The sequence below is a fragment of the Aplidium turbinatum genome, chromosome 2 (assembly GCF_918807975.1).
Source record: "Aplidium turbinatum chromosome 2, kaAplTurb1.1, whole genome shotgun sequence".
In the NCBI taxonomy this organism is placed as follows: domain Eukaryota; kingdom Metazoa; phylum Chordata; class Ascidiacea; order Aplousobranchia; family Polyclinidae; genus Aplidium; species Aplidium turbinatum.
The window spans coordinates 52,258,256-52,270,949 of NC_137473.1; the positions used below are offsets into that span (position 1 = coordinate 52,258,256).

Below are 12,694 nucleotides of genomic sequence, written 5' to 3' on the forward strand. Positions count from 1 at the left end.
CGTTGGAGCCGTGATAATCGAGGGTCGATGTTGGGACCTGGGGAACTTCTCTAGCACACGTCTGTCCGGTTGGCAATTATCGGGGTCGTCACCTGCAAAAGCCAGATGGGGGTTTGTACCAGTGTTCCAGCGTCCGGAGAAGAAGCTCGCTGCATCCTTGGGATCGTGCAGTAGGGTGAGGTTATTATTGGCTGACCATGAGGCCAGGCTTTCTCCGTCGATGTTGCTGGTGTTGTAGCCCCAGTCAACGTGGTAGCAATTAAAATCGCCAGCATAGAGGCTGGGTGGGGGGAACACTGGGATGGCTGTTGGTGTTAAGCGTGAGGGTGGTGGCTTATAGACATCGATGATGTGATAGCCTATATGTCTATGCATAGCCACTCTATCTCCGATTGGGCACTGGACTGGTCGATTGGCGTCCAGCTCAGTTGCTCATGGACAAACGTGGGGAGGCCGTGTTTCCTGTTGATGGTTGCGCCTGCGAGTGTGAAGTTGGGTAATACCAACTTATCCACAGATGTGCAATGGGTCTCCTGGAGGAGAATAACGAGGGCCTGATGTTTTGTGGCCAGATACTCGATGATGCTGAGCTTGCTGGCCGTAATGCCCTCGGTGTTCACCTGCAGTACGGTGGGTCGTCGGTACTTTTCGACAAAGGAGCTGCCGCGCCCTGATAAGGGCGTTTCCCTATCCACCCTGCGCCTAGTTTGCTTGAGTGTGACAAGTTTCGCATATCTTTTTTTCTTGAAGATATGGTACAGACGGGAGGGACCACGAGAAGGTGCTTGTTCTTCCCTCCCAGTGTATTAGGTAGGCCTACAGAACGACGTTTTAACTTTTGATGCTCTATTAAGAAAAAATTGCTTGGCTATGCATTTGTAAAACGCTGCAAATTGCAAATAAATAGCTTACATAAAACGGTAAACAACATAGCCTGATAAAACGTAGGTTAAGGTATTCTTCTGCTCAAAAAGCGTAGACCTCGATTAGTAAGACTGAGTTGCACGATATTGTAGGAGTTTCAGCTACCCATCCCTGCAGAATTTCCCATATTTTTGTGGTGGATCTTGATTACAAACATTGAAGATTATTGAAAAAAAAACAGCTCAATAGCTACTTAAATTGCTTTGAGGCTTTCGTGTGTTTTTATTGTTGCTGTGTCAAGAATATGAGTTACCGGCGTTGTATTTTATAACTTAGTTATCAAAACGTAGAACAAACTGCAAAGATTGGTCAGAACGGAAATTATTCTTCATTGTAACATCGATTGATAAATAGTTTGTTTCTGCCTAGCCAGCTCCGATAGCTCAGTTAGTTGGTTGGTTTTGAATCTTTCTCTTCAGACTGACAAAGCCGTAACTTTGTGAACGAAGAAGCTCAAGCGGCGCTGGTTCCACTCTCGGGGTGTGCGCCAAGGACTATTCCAGACACCTGGGCCTAATGATTCAACAAAATCGTTAATTTAACAAATAAGTTAACAATTCAACAATCGGAAACCTCACTCTGTCAGTCCGAGGATACAGATTCACAAGCCAAAAAACCAAGCTTTTCCAATTGACTGATATTTTTGTTCCTACTCAAATGAACGTTTTTGAACCGACGCTCATTCGCTCAAGCCCTTTTCTATCTTATTCCTTTAATTTTTCACAAGCTTTTACAATTAAGCGTAAGCTTTTCAAATGCAAAAGAAAAATAACAAATGTTTTAATTCATTTAAAACAATGTCTATGAGCATGGATAAAGTCGATACAGTGAAATAGCGCAGCCAATAATGCAAGCACTAAGCAGTTCACAGGTAGGCCTGTGGCACCAAACAGCTAAATCCGTTTTCGGGTTTTTGCTTTACTTCGTTACGTACCACAAACCTAAGTTGTTTCTGATAGAAAACAAGGGTCGACTTGCCTTCGCTGAGCACCCCAACATCGGGAGTTCGCATGTAAGGCAACGGGTGTGAGGACTAGCGACCCTCCCACGCAGGCCTACCGTATGCGACACTTTAGTCTACATACAGTGACAATCAAGCCCACAGAAAAATTGATGTCCATATACTGACCAATGGCCATAAACAGGCCTACCGTGCATCTTTTTTACAGAAAGTGTACCGGTAGCACTGTTCCCAAGGTATCTTTTTCAGCTACGTAACCTATTGTGAAGGCCAAACAGTGCATTGGTTAAAACAATAACAGATATCTCATGGTCGTATGCCTCGTGCCCAAGGACCTTTGAGAGAATAATTTGGTTCCAATGGAAAGTCCGGGCTCTTCAAACAAGACTTGCAAAGAAAATACTGGGACTCTATAGAATATGCGATGTTTTCTTTGCTCTTGTCCTTCTGGAAAGATTATTTTACGCCCAGGAGAAAGCATCTCTTGGGCATACAACACACAAACGGTGTAAAAAAATTCTTAAAGCTCGCAATCTGCTTAACGAGAAAACAAGGAACCCTTGGTGAGAGAATAGAGCCTCAAATTTTGATTTGCGTCAAAGTAAGTGGAAAAACCTGCGAAAGAAGAAAATTGTTAGAACCGCTAGGCTATAACAAAACTTGTTTAAAATAAGCTGACGGTATTTTTAAAATGCAAATAAGTTACCTTTTTTATGCATTCCGCAAAAATCAAAATCAATTCACTGTAGACCAAATCAGAAACCCGGACTTAATTAGCCAAATACACTAGACTAGATTAAGCAATTAAGATCGCTGTGACTCGAAGTGGTTACAATTACAACATTCGTGTCTATAAAAGTTGTTCACTAATAGGCAAGGCTTAAAGATTAGAAGTAGGCCAATCACAAGAAAATGTCATACGCAGTTGATTTAGGCTATGGCCTAATAGCTTGCTTTTTTCCCCAAATGAATGTTCTACAACCAATAAGACTGCCTCGGGAAAGACTGATTTACCTGCTCGGAGCATTCGCCTATCCCAATCAACAAAGGTACGACTTCTAGCTTCATAAAACACCCTGAGCCAATATAGGTTTAAATAGTAAATTATTGTGTAATATTTAATAAAACTACCATACCTAAGTAAAATTATGACGTCATTCATGATGCAATGCTGACGTCATATTTGAAAGGGGAATTGTTTTAGCACTGGTAGCTTATTGTAACCAAAAAAGTAATACCAACAACAAATAAGCGACTACAACAAGAAAAAACAAGCAAAAAATGATGTTATGACGTCATCGATGACATAATTTTGTTTGATTTTTGTCTTGTGTATTTTGTAGTGGCAGTCAGTCCAAATATAAAAAATAACGTATTTAATGGCATAGAAATGCCGTGAAAAGAGCTCAAAATTGATTTGGGGGTGATCACGTGACCCAAAAAGTTGCGACACCCACTAAAATTGAAGTTAGATTCATCAACTACAAAAGATGCAAAAAAAAACGTGTAACACGTTTAGCCTAAAGATGCTCATTTTTGCCCCTTAGGGCCTGCATTATAAAGAAAAACAACAAGTCGAAGAAACGGAAGTCTCGTGAAAAGTAGGCTAAATAAGGCTATTTTTTAAAATAACATTTAAAAATGGACGATGCTGTCAGGCATCAAATGAGATTACGCAAGAGTTAGATGTTTCTTGCTACTACGCAGTGGCGCAAGCGGAAAGTTTTCGTAGAAGACTTAAAAGCAAACTTTTCATGAGTGTCACAATCCATATTCATAGGCCAGGCTGTGTGTTGTGAATTCCTCTACAAGTGATGCAAAACTGCCAGAAATAACCTTTCAGAGGCTTTCTCAGTTCGAGGATAAAGATTAATAAAAACAATAGGCCTAACTTGCGGCTGTGTCTTTGGCAGGACACTTTAAGCCATGCTTGAAAGTGGACACGTAGCCTAGATTGGTTGTTTGCCTTCCGCCTACTTAATTTAAATGTTCAACCACTGGGAGTAAGCCTGTACGACCTTAGATTCTTTAACAAAATTGTGTTATGGAATATGTGAAGGGTACTCACTACTCAGCCTGCACGAAATCTAAGGGGCTATCCATAAAAGAAGTCCGCAGTCAGAGGGGGTTGATTTTTTTGCAATTTTAAAGGCATATTAAATGAAATTTTCAAACGGGAATTAAGCATTAAAATGCGTAAACTGAACATTCAAGAATACATTTCAAAAAAAATTACCGAAAAAAATTTATTTTCAATGGCGCTGGAAAGGCCCAAAGTCCAATGTTTCATTTATTTTCATTTTTTTTTAAAATGACCAAAAAGTGCAAACACAGCTCGAGAATACGTCACAAAAGACAGCAATAACAAAAGCCACGTTACAACATCTGATGTTTTAACATCAGATCTGAGGTTTTGAGCAAACTGTTTGATGTTTTGACGTTGAAATCTGATGTTTTGATGTACATACATACATAGCCTACAGTTCAATCGCCTGCAGTAACAACTGTTGCGTGATCAGCTGATTGCTCGTCTTTTGTTACGTAGACTGTACAGTCGCACGCTTCGCTGCTCAGGCCCATTCTGGTTTTGAAGGCTCTGACAAAAGCACGCGCGCAATGGTGGTCAGACCGCAATGGGGCAAAATTTTATTGAAAATCGTTTTATGGTAGCAAGTTAAACAGAAAGAACGTGGAAAATCGCCAAGTCAGGTTTTTCCTTTAGTATCCCTTTAAGAGGACGTCTTTTATGGACAGCACCTAAGGGAACGTTCAAATATTACGTAACGCCTTCGAGGGGGAGGGGGGGTTTATGCAAAGCGTTACGTTAGCGTCACATCGGGGGGGAGGGGGTTCAAGCAAAACGTTACGTAACGCTTTCGAGTACGGAATGGTAGTTTTTTGTGCTGAATTCGTAGTGAAAAAGCGTTACATGGGGGAGGGGGGGGTCAAAAATTTGGAAAAAAAGCGTTACGTAATATTTGAACGTTCCCTAACCTGAATTTCCAAACAATTACACAGGCACGATATTCATGTTTGAAACCTAGTAGCCTCGACTGAAAATGTGTGCTTACGTAGTACTGTTCGACATACGAGAACGAAAGAACTTGACCACTGAGAGGCATGGAGCAACGACAAGTATCATGAAAACTATTGCTCCAATGGATATACCGCCAATTATAAGAATTCCACTGCCAGAAATATCTACAATCACACAAGTTCAGATTGCAGGTAACTTTTACATCATGAATAATAAATATAAGACTTTAGGAGGAATTAACGGTAAGTAAAATGGATCTAAAAGTCTGGACAAAAAGCATTTCCGAAAAACGGGCTACTCTTTACCTCGTCAGTCATCAGATTAATAAGTCGGGCAAGGCGTGAGCGCAATTTTGCAAACCTTAAAGACGCACGCCAAGTTGAATTTGCTAAATTGACTTGTGCAGAAGATCTACTGTAGTATTTTAATTATCTATTTCAAGTTTGGGATAATTCTAGTCTTAAGTTCACTGATGCCAGGTTCAAATTACTAAAGCTGAGGCTACAACTCACAAAAGAAAAATTATTATTCTCTAGGCTTATATCCAAGGTTAAAAGAATCGTACAAAAATGTAATGACTTTTAAAGTAATATTAAGGAAAGTTTCAGTGCCCATACAGCAGTGTAACGATAGGCTACTAACGAAATAAATCTAAAAATCGGTAAACTGGGTTACATTTTTTTGGTGCAAAAACTGCAGTTCAGTTACCTATTTTGCTCTATATGAGCTAAGCATTTTTCAACTAGCCAACTATATGGCGTAATAGTTTAGCTAATATTACACCAGAAAAATGGACATAAGTACACTTTTGATTACCGCAATTCAACCAATATCAATACAAAAATAATAATGATGAGTTAATAATACAAGCACGTACGTTTCGGTTTAATTGGTTTGAGTGGAACTGTGGGAGCAAAAGTGTATTCTTGCTTGGTGAAAAGGAGTGCAATATCTAAAGTACAATGAACACATGTCACTAAAATTATTATAATCTTTCACACCAAAATCAACATGATAATATCCAATACAATTAGGGGAAGGTGGGGTAAAGCGGACCATCGGGGTAAAGTGGAACCCCGCCTTTTTTTTCTATTAAAGTTTCACTACTGTGCGGATACCAATAAGTTTAGTGAAGCATGACGAAAAGTAGCTGCACATGCCATTATTCAAGGTTTCGTGGTTTAGAAGACTCAAAAAAGCACGGAAATTACTTTTGGCACCCTCTGATCTATTGAAAGGTATGTATGGTAACTTGAATTGTATCTTGTGTCCATGAGGTAGAAGTTTTTTTGAATGATAAAAATGAGCCTCACTATATCACGTACGCATTACGTAGATTCACTCATGTTGCTGACTAGCCTAAATTTGGCCAACAGTTAAATTAGTAGTAATGTACACCACCACTGGTCCACTTTACCCCGTCATAAACATCTTTGTTTCCACAAAGATAAGAGTTAAACTGACTGGTAAAGCGGTGGTCGAATAAGTTTGTGGCAGAATACGGTGCGATACTGATGAGCCCAGCCTCATGGGCGAAACACGTGTCTATCGCTGTCAATTCTTGCTACAAATCGGCTGCCGAGAAACATATTGTTGATTGGATGGTCTGAATGGCTTAGCGTGGAAGCTACACCGTTATGGTTGGCGAATCGCAGCTGCTCGCTGTACTAGTGAGTGCTCAGCCTTGTGCTGATAGCCGGGAAGAACGCCCCTTTCTTCACAATGTCCTCTGCCCTGGCGCCTGCTGGTTTTGTTGGCTCTTTCTTTGTTTCCACAAAGATAAGAGTTAAACTGACTGGTAAAGCGGTGGTCGAATAAGTTTGTGGCAGAATACGGTGCGATACTGATGAGCCCAGCCTCATGGGCGAAACACGTGTCTATCGCTGTCAATTCTTGCTACAAATCGGCTGCCGAGAAACATATTGTTGATTGGATGGTCTGAATGGCTTAGCGTGGAAGACTACACCGTTATGGTTGGCGAATCGCAGCTGCTCGCTGTACTAGTGAGTGCTCAGCCTTGTGCTGATAGCCGGGAAGAACGCCCCTTTCTTCACAATGTCCTCTGCCCTGGCGCCTGCTGGTTTTGTTGGCTCTTTCTTTGTTTCCACAAAGATAAGAGTTAAACTGACTGGTAAAGCGGTGGTCGAATAAGTTTGTGGCAGAATACGGTGCGATACTGATGAGCCCAGCCTCATGGGCGAAACACGTGTCTATCGCTGTCAATTCTTGCTACAAATCGGCTGCCGAGAAACATACCCATGATTGTTGCTTGCATATATATCCTTTGTACTAACTACTTAGAAAGTATTTTAAACAGTACTTAGTCAGTTTGTACCTATTATGCCTTAACACATAACTATTGGTTCAAATATAGCATTTTCACTTCTTCATGTTATATAGCTTTCAAACTGAAACGTCGTTTTTTATCATTATCAGCTTATGTTGTTAAAATAGAGACAAAAGTTGCATTAGAGCATATATAAACATGGACCTTCTGGAAATTTTAAGCCAAAAACCAACATTCTAGCTTAACCGGTTTCCAAGTTATGGGATTTTCATGAAATTTGACCCTCGGATGACCTTTAAAAATTATGGGCCACCTGGATGTAGGTGGCACAAATCCAAAACCTTCTCAGAAGTTGGTTTTAGGTCCATACGCCACTTTTGGTTAATCTGATTTTTTGATTTGAAAAAAAAATTTTTTTTCACTCCACCCTATTGCGCAAAGCTCACTGCTTACAGTTTGAGCACTTTGTCAAGGTTGGCAGTAGTACCATTTATGGAGCTTATGTTCCACAAATGGGAAAATATATATCTCCATGGCCAATGGCCATACCAGTGACCCACTACCCACGCATTGAAGAGGCCGAAACGGTGTGCACTGTCTGCAGTTAAAATGAAAATATTAACAAGTGATACAAGAATGATTATGAGTAAGTTACGGAATGGCCCGTTTCGGTGAGTCCGATCCCTTAACGGCGGATTTTTTTTTTTTTAATTATTGGGTACCGTAGCCTAATTATCATTGCCGTTTTAGAGTTAGGAACTCACCGAATAGTAGCAGACCCAGTAAATTATACGGTGGGAAACAGATCACATGGGGTGTAAAGTACAGGTATGTGACAAACAATTAGAACACACACAAAAGGAACGATAAGCAACAGGCAAATTACGGCCTGTTGAGAGACGGTTTATTACGTTTGGTTCTTAAGGCTTCCGTAATCTCAGTCTGAAATTCAGAGCTGCCTCAATAAATATCCTAATGCCACAGTGTGCGCGCCTATTTGACCGCGCTTAATTGTCTGCACCTAAAAGACGTGCTCCCTGGCAGAAGCTGTTTTAGTTTTGACCTGTTTGCATAATTTGTGACTTTTTTATAATCCCATTTGAGAGTTGAAGTGACAAATTAGGTGAATTCTACAGTAACCAACTATCCAATATCCATATACAGTTATACACCTACTTTGGCTACAGTACTTATTAATGATAATAAACATGTAACATTGGTAATAGCCTTGTTTATAATATAGGACTGAGGACAAACACTAATCTTCCAACCAGGGTTAGCATGAAGCAGTAAACCATTCAATGGACAAGTGAACCACTGATTTTGCTCGTGCAATAAATAAAAATGAATTGATTTAAACTAATCAAATCAGAGAAATATCAGAAATATAATATATGCAGTACCTGCCTTTTGAGAGGTTGTGTTGGTTCCTGGAGAAACAGTCGTCACAGCAGCAGTGGTTCCAGGAACTGTTGGGCGGTATACTGGAAAACAAACCAATTTGTGTTGTCACATATTACAAAGCAAAGTGATAATTCTTGAAGCTTTCCAAAACTACAAATTTATAAACTGCAAGACATTTTATCTTTTTGCGGTGCAATTATCTAGCACAGGTCTGTAATGCATGCATCCAAACTGACAGTTCAATTTACATGTCTGAAATACAGTAACCACATATCCATAACAAAGAGTGTAACTTAAGAACCGTATCTTCTAACAAACCTAAGTAAATAATTTGCTGGACTATATTGCAGGCAAATCTCCTTTAAAATAAAGATCTTTTATGCGCTACAGATTACACGGCTGAACCTGCTTTGATCAGGTAGGCCTACATATATATTGATTTGTGCATTTATTGGTGGCTTTGTATTTAACATCAAGGTCTGGTGTGGTCTAATGTCACACCAAGTAATCCGATAATTGATGCAATGATGGTAAAAACTGTGACTCTGCAAGCATATCTGAAAAATCCACAGCTACTTTTACTGTACATGTTTTCACAAAGTTTAGCATAATTATATATGAAAGACACATACTATTTAGTATTTACATTTATTTATTACACATCAGAAACATGGTCTGCTACTATTCGGAGAATCTGATTCAGAGCCAATTTGGACAAATTCCTATTCGGAGAAAGCCTGTTTCAAATATTTTTAAAATCTCACAGCTGCATCTGTTTATTTAAAGGAATTTGCTTATAATAGAGATCAATCAAATAAAGTTTCAGTAAAAAAGTCTAAACCAAAGTCTCAGCAAAAAAAAAACAGTTGTCAAACAACGTTTAATGATCATAACAACTAAGTTAAAATCTAGTGGCAGTTTGGAATAAACCTGGGTTGTGGTGTCACCTAATTTACATCTATATACCTTCGGAATGGCCCGTTTCGGCGAGTCCAATCCCTTAACGGGGGATTTTTTTCATTTTTTTTTTTAAATTATCGGGTACCGTAGTTATCATTGCCGTTTTAGGGTTTTGAGGTTAGGAACTCACCGAATCGGACTCACCGAATAGTAGCAGACCCATATACCTCACTGAAACAATAACCTACCCAAATGATCCCTACAAATTATCTAAATGAACAGAAGCCATCACTGCATTTTCAAGAAATCACCAAATCAGTTTTATTTGAAAAAAGACAATCTCCGAATTGACATTTCTCCAGATGAGATTTTCCGAAGCGGCCTCTCCGAATCGGGCCATTCTGTCAGAAAAAAACATGCAAACATCAGAGAAAGAATATTGTACCATTTCTCTCGCAGATATATTTGCCAGATTCTGATATTCCAGACACAGAATACCAGGGGTATCTTGCTTCATAAGTGTCGTCACCACCCATTACCACAAAAACTGTACTACGACCAAAAGAAAGGGGATGTGATGTTTGCCAAAAAGTTTTCCCATCACTAATGTTTGTTCCATCAGTCCAAACAAAATTTGGGTGTGCAGCAGTCATTAAAAGGCCAATGTAGAACCTAAATGGTTTCTCTAAAATGCAAGAACAAGATGATTACAATTACATTCATCTAAAACACTAAACAGTGGTTTTTGACATTTACAAGCAAAAGTATTATACTATGAAAGAACCACAGTACACGATCACTAAGAACAAAATTTACTTTGTTTTAGCGACACCAAAATGTTTATCAGTAACCTAAGCCCTGGATTACCTATCAATACATGAACTAAAAGTTCTTCATCACAATGCTAAAATGTAACTAACATAACATGCCCATGTTTTATTTGTTTGTATTCCCCAAACATGGTAGGCTATATCAACAGGTACTAAAGAACTATGCTAATAGAATGAAAAATGTAGGCTACAAAAAATAAAATTTTCTGGTTATATATGAGTAGTATCAAGAAGGAAAGTATTTCAGTATTTCAGGAAAGGAGGAAAGGGATAAAATCCTTTTACATTTTATTAGCCTGCTGCAAAACTTGTTTTACTCCAATTAAAATTCTCTATCAGCCATATTATAATTCACTCTTGTAAAAATAAAATTTGCGGCTGGTTGTTTAAATTTTATCAATATATGTACGATACTGGTACTATGTAGCTACAATTTGTTTAACATATTGCTAACACTTAAATTGTAAAGCCATCATTAACTCTCTGAAGTAAAACTAATTTAACTAGCTTCATGCTTCATACTGGTACCAGCTTACCTAATATAGGAGGCTTGGGGATCTTTCCAATTATTTCCACTCGCACTGTTGGATCCTTTAAAACTACAAGAAGAGCGCTTATATCTGCACATCTTTCAACAGCAATTTGACCAAATTGTACTGTTTCATTAGATATGAAATATTCAATCTTTCCCCTTTGAATCCAACTATTAAATTGACATATTACAAAAACTACTTTGCAAAACATACATGAAAAGAAAACCCAACTAGCCATGATGAGACTTTTCAGCTGGAAACATTCACACAGAAGTTGAAATTTTTTCAAAAACTGATTTTTCAAAAAACCAAGAAAACTGTCTAGCCTACATGTTTGGTACTGCACATGATACACAGGGCTGGTGTTCAGCTGGAACGGTCCGGAGTGCCACTCCGGAAGCTTGATCAAAAAGTTGACTTGTCCGGAACGGCGTTCCGGAAGCTCAAATATGTTATACTCTTATTATGCTTTGCCCTGTTCAGTAAAAAGTATATATTATTCTTGATGAGTCGACCATGTTAAATCGCGTATCCACTCTGATAATATATCTTCGTACCAGTCTTGACGGAAGCGAACCTGTGAATGTATTTGTAGATCTTGTTGAGCTCGCTAGTCTTACGGCGAATGGCATCTTTGATTCCCTGAAGAGCTGCCTAAAATAATATGGCATGTCGACAACATTTTTATCTTCTTGTTTGATTGGTGTTGTATGTGATGGCGCGGCTGTGATGTTAGGTCGCAAAAGTGGTGTGGCAAAATTGCTTCGTGATGAATTTCTAGACATTGTGGTGTGGTATTGTGCAAACGATAGATTGGAACTATAGGTCCGTGATGTTGTAAAATCAGTCAGTAATACGTATCGATTTCGATCTTTGTGGACAAGCGCTATAGCCTTTACCACGCTTCTCCTAACAATAGCAGGGAATTGGGTGAATGTGCAGCGGCTGTTAAAGTTTCACTAAAATACGAATATTTGCATTGAACAACGCTTATCATCTATGGACCATGATAGCCTACTTACTTTAAATAGCAACGTTTAACGTAGACTACATCAAATGTGTTGTTTCAAAGTCTCATAAGGGCATATTTCTGAATCTCTTCTACGGCACCTAGCGCATTTGGAAAGTAAAAAACTGACGCTCCGGAAGCTAATCTTCTGGAAATCCACCACTGATGATACATGTTAGAATACTACACTGTAGCAACTTTTCGGCTATTTCTACAGTTACCTCAAATATGTTAAAAAATACATTGCAAATGTTGGATATCCTCGGAAGTTCAAATGTTCGCCAACTGCAATTTAACATTGGTAGAAGAGGTAAATAGGCCTTAGCTTAAAGTGCCTCTGACAGGTAAATAAATTCGCCAAATTTACCTAAAATACCAAAAAGATGATACTAACAAACTTCCCTGACCAGCAAATCGTAAAAAATATCAACAGGCTACTAAGTTACACGCTTGCAAACTTTCGTTGACATCGGCGAATCTGGTACTCATTCAATTGCGAAAATAAAAACGGCAACCTCGCTATGACATCACAGTAAGCGGGAAGGATACATTCTTTCTCTGTGATGACTTGGTAAAGTATGGTACGGCTACTGCAAAACGTGAATGTGTGGGGCTCTGTTGGTCTAAAGCATGTGCAAATTAAGAATTACCGAAATGAAAAAGTGAACTTATTATTACTATTAGGTTTCGATCAAATAGGTTGAGTTTACTTTTATCAAACAGCATCTCAATTCAATTGAAATTGCAGTTTCATAGGGCTACAATTTTCATACTTTTTTATTTGTCCTAATCTGGCTATAGCCATTTGC

At 38.9% G+C, this 12,694-nt stretch overlaps 1 protein-coding gene across 2 annotated transcripts; it reads right to left on the reverse strand.

Moving 5' to 3' along the window:
- Positions 1-1,734: 1,734 nt before the first annotated feature.
- On the reverse strand, positions 1,735-12,047 carry LOC145764801 (uncharacterized). Of its 2 annotated transcripts, XM_082576477.1 has the most exons (7): positions 10,880-12,047; positions 9,959-10,198; positions 8,613-8,693; positions 5,800-5,874; positions 4,957-5,086; positions 2,900-2,961; positions 1,735-2,500 (listed from the first exon to the last, which is right to left on the reverse strand). In XM_082576477.1, exons 1-7 carry the CDS (start codon positions 11,112-11,114, stop codon positions 2,424-2,426), a joined length of 900 nt encoding a protein of 299 aa, XP_082432603.1. In that variant the 5' UTR covers positions 11,115-12,047; the 3' UTR covers positions 1,735-2,423. The 2 variants fall into 2 exon arrangements, with proteins under 2 accessions (XP_082432603.1, XP_082432604.1); XM_082576478.1 differs by lacking the exon at positions 5,800-5,874.
- Positions 12,048-12,694: the final 647 nt, after the last annotated feature.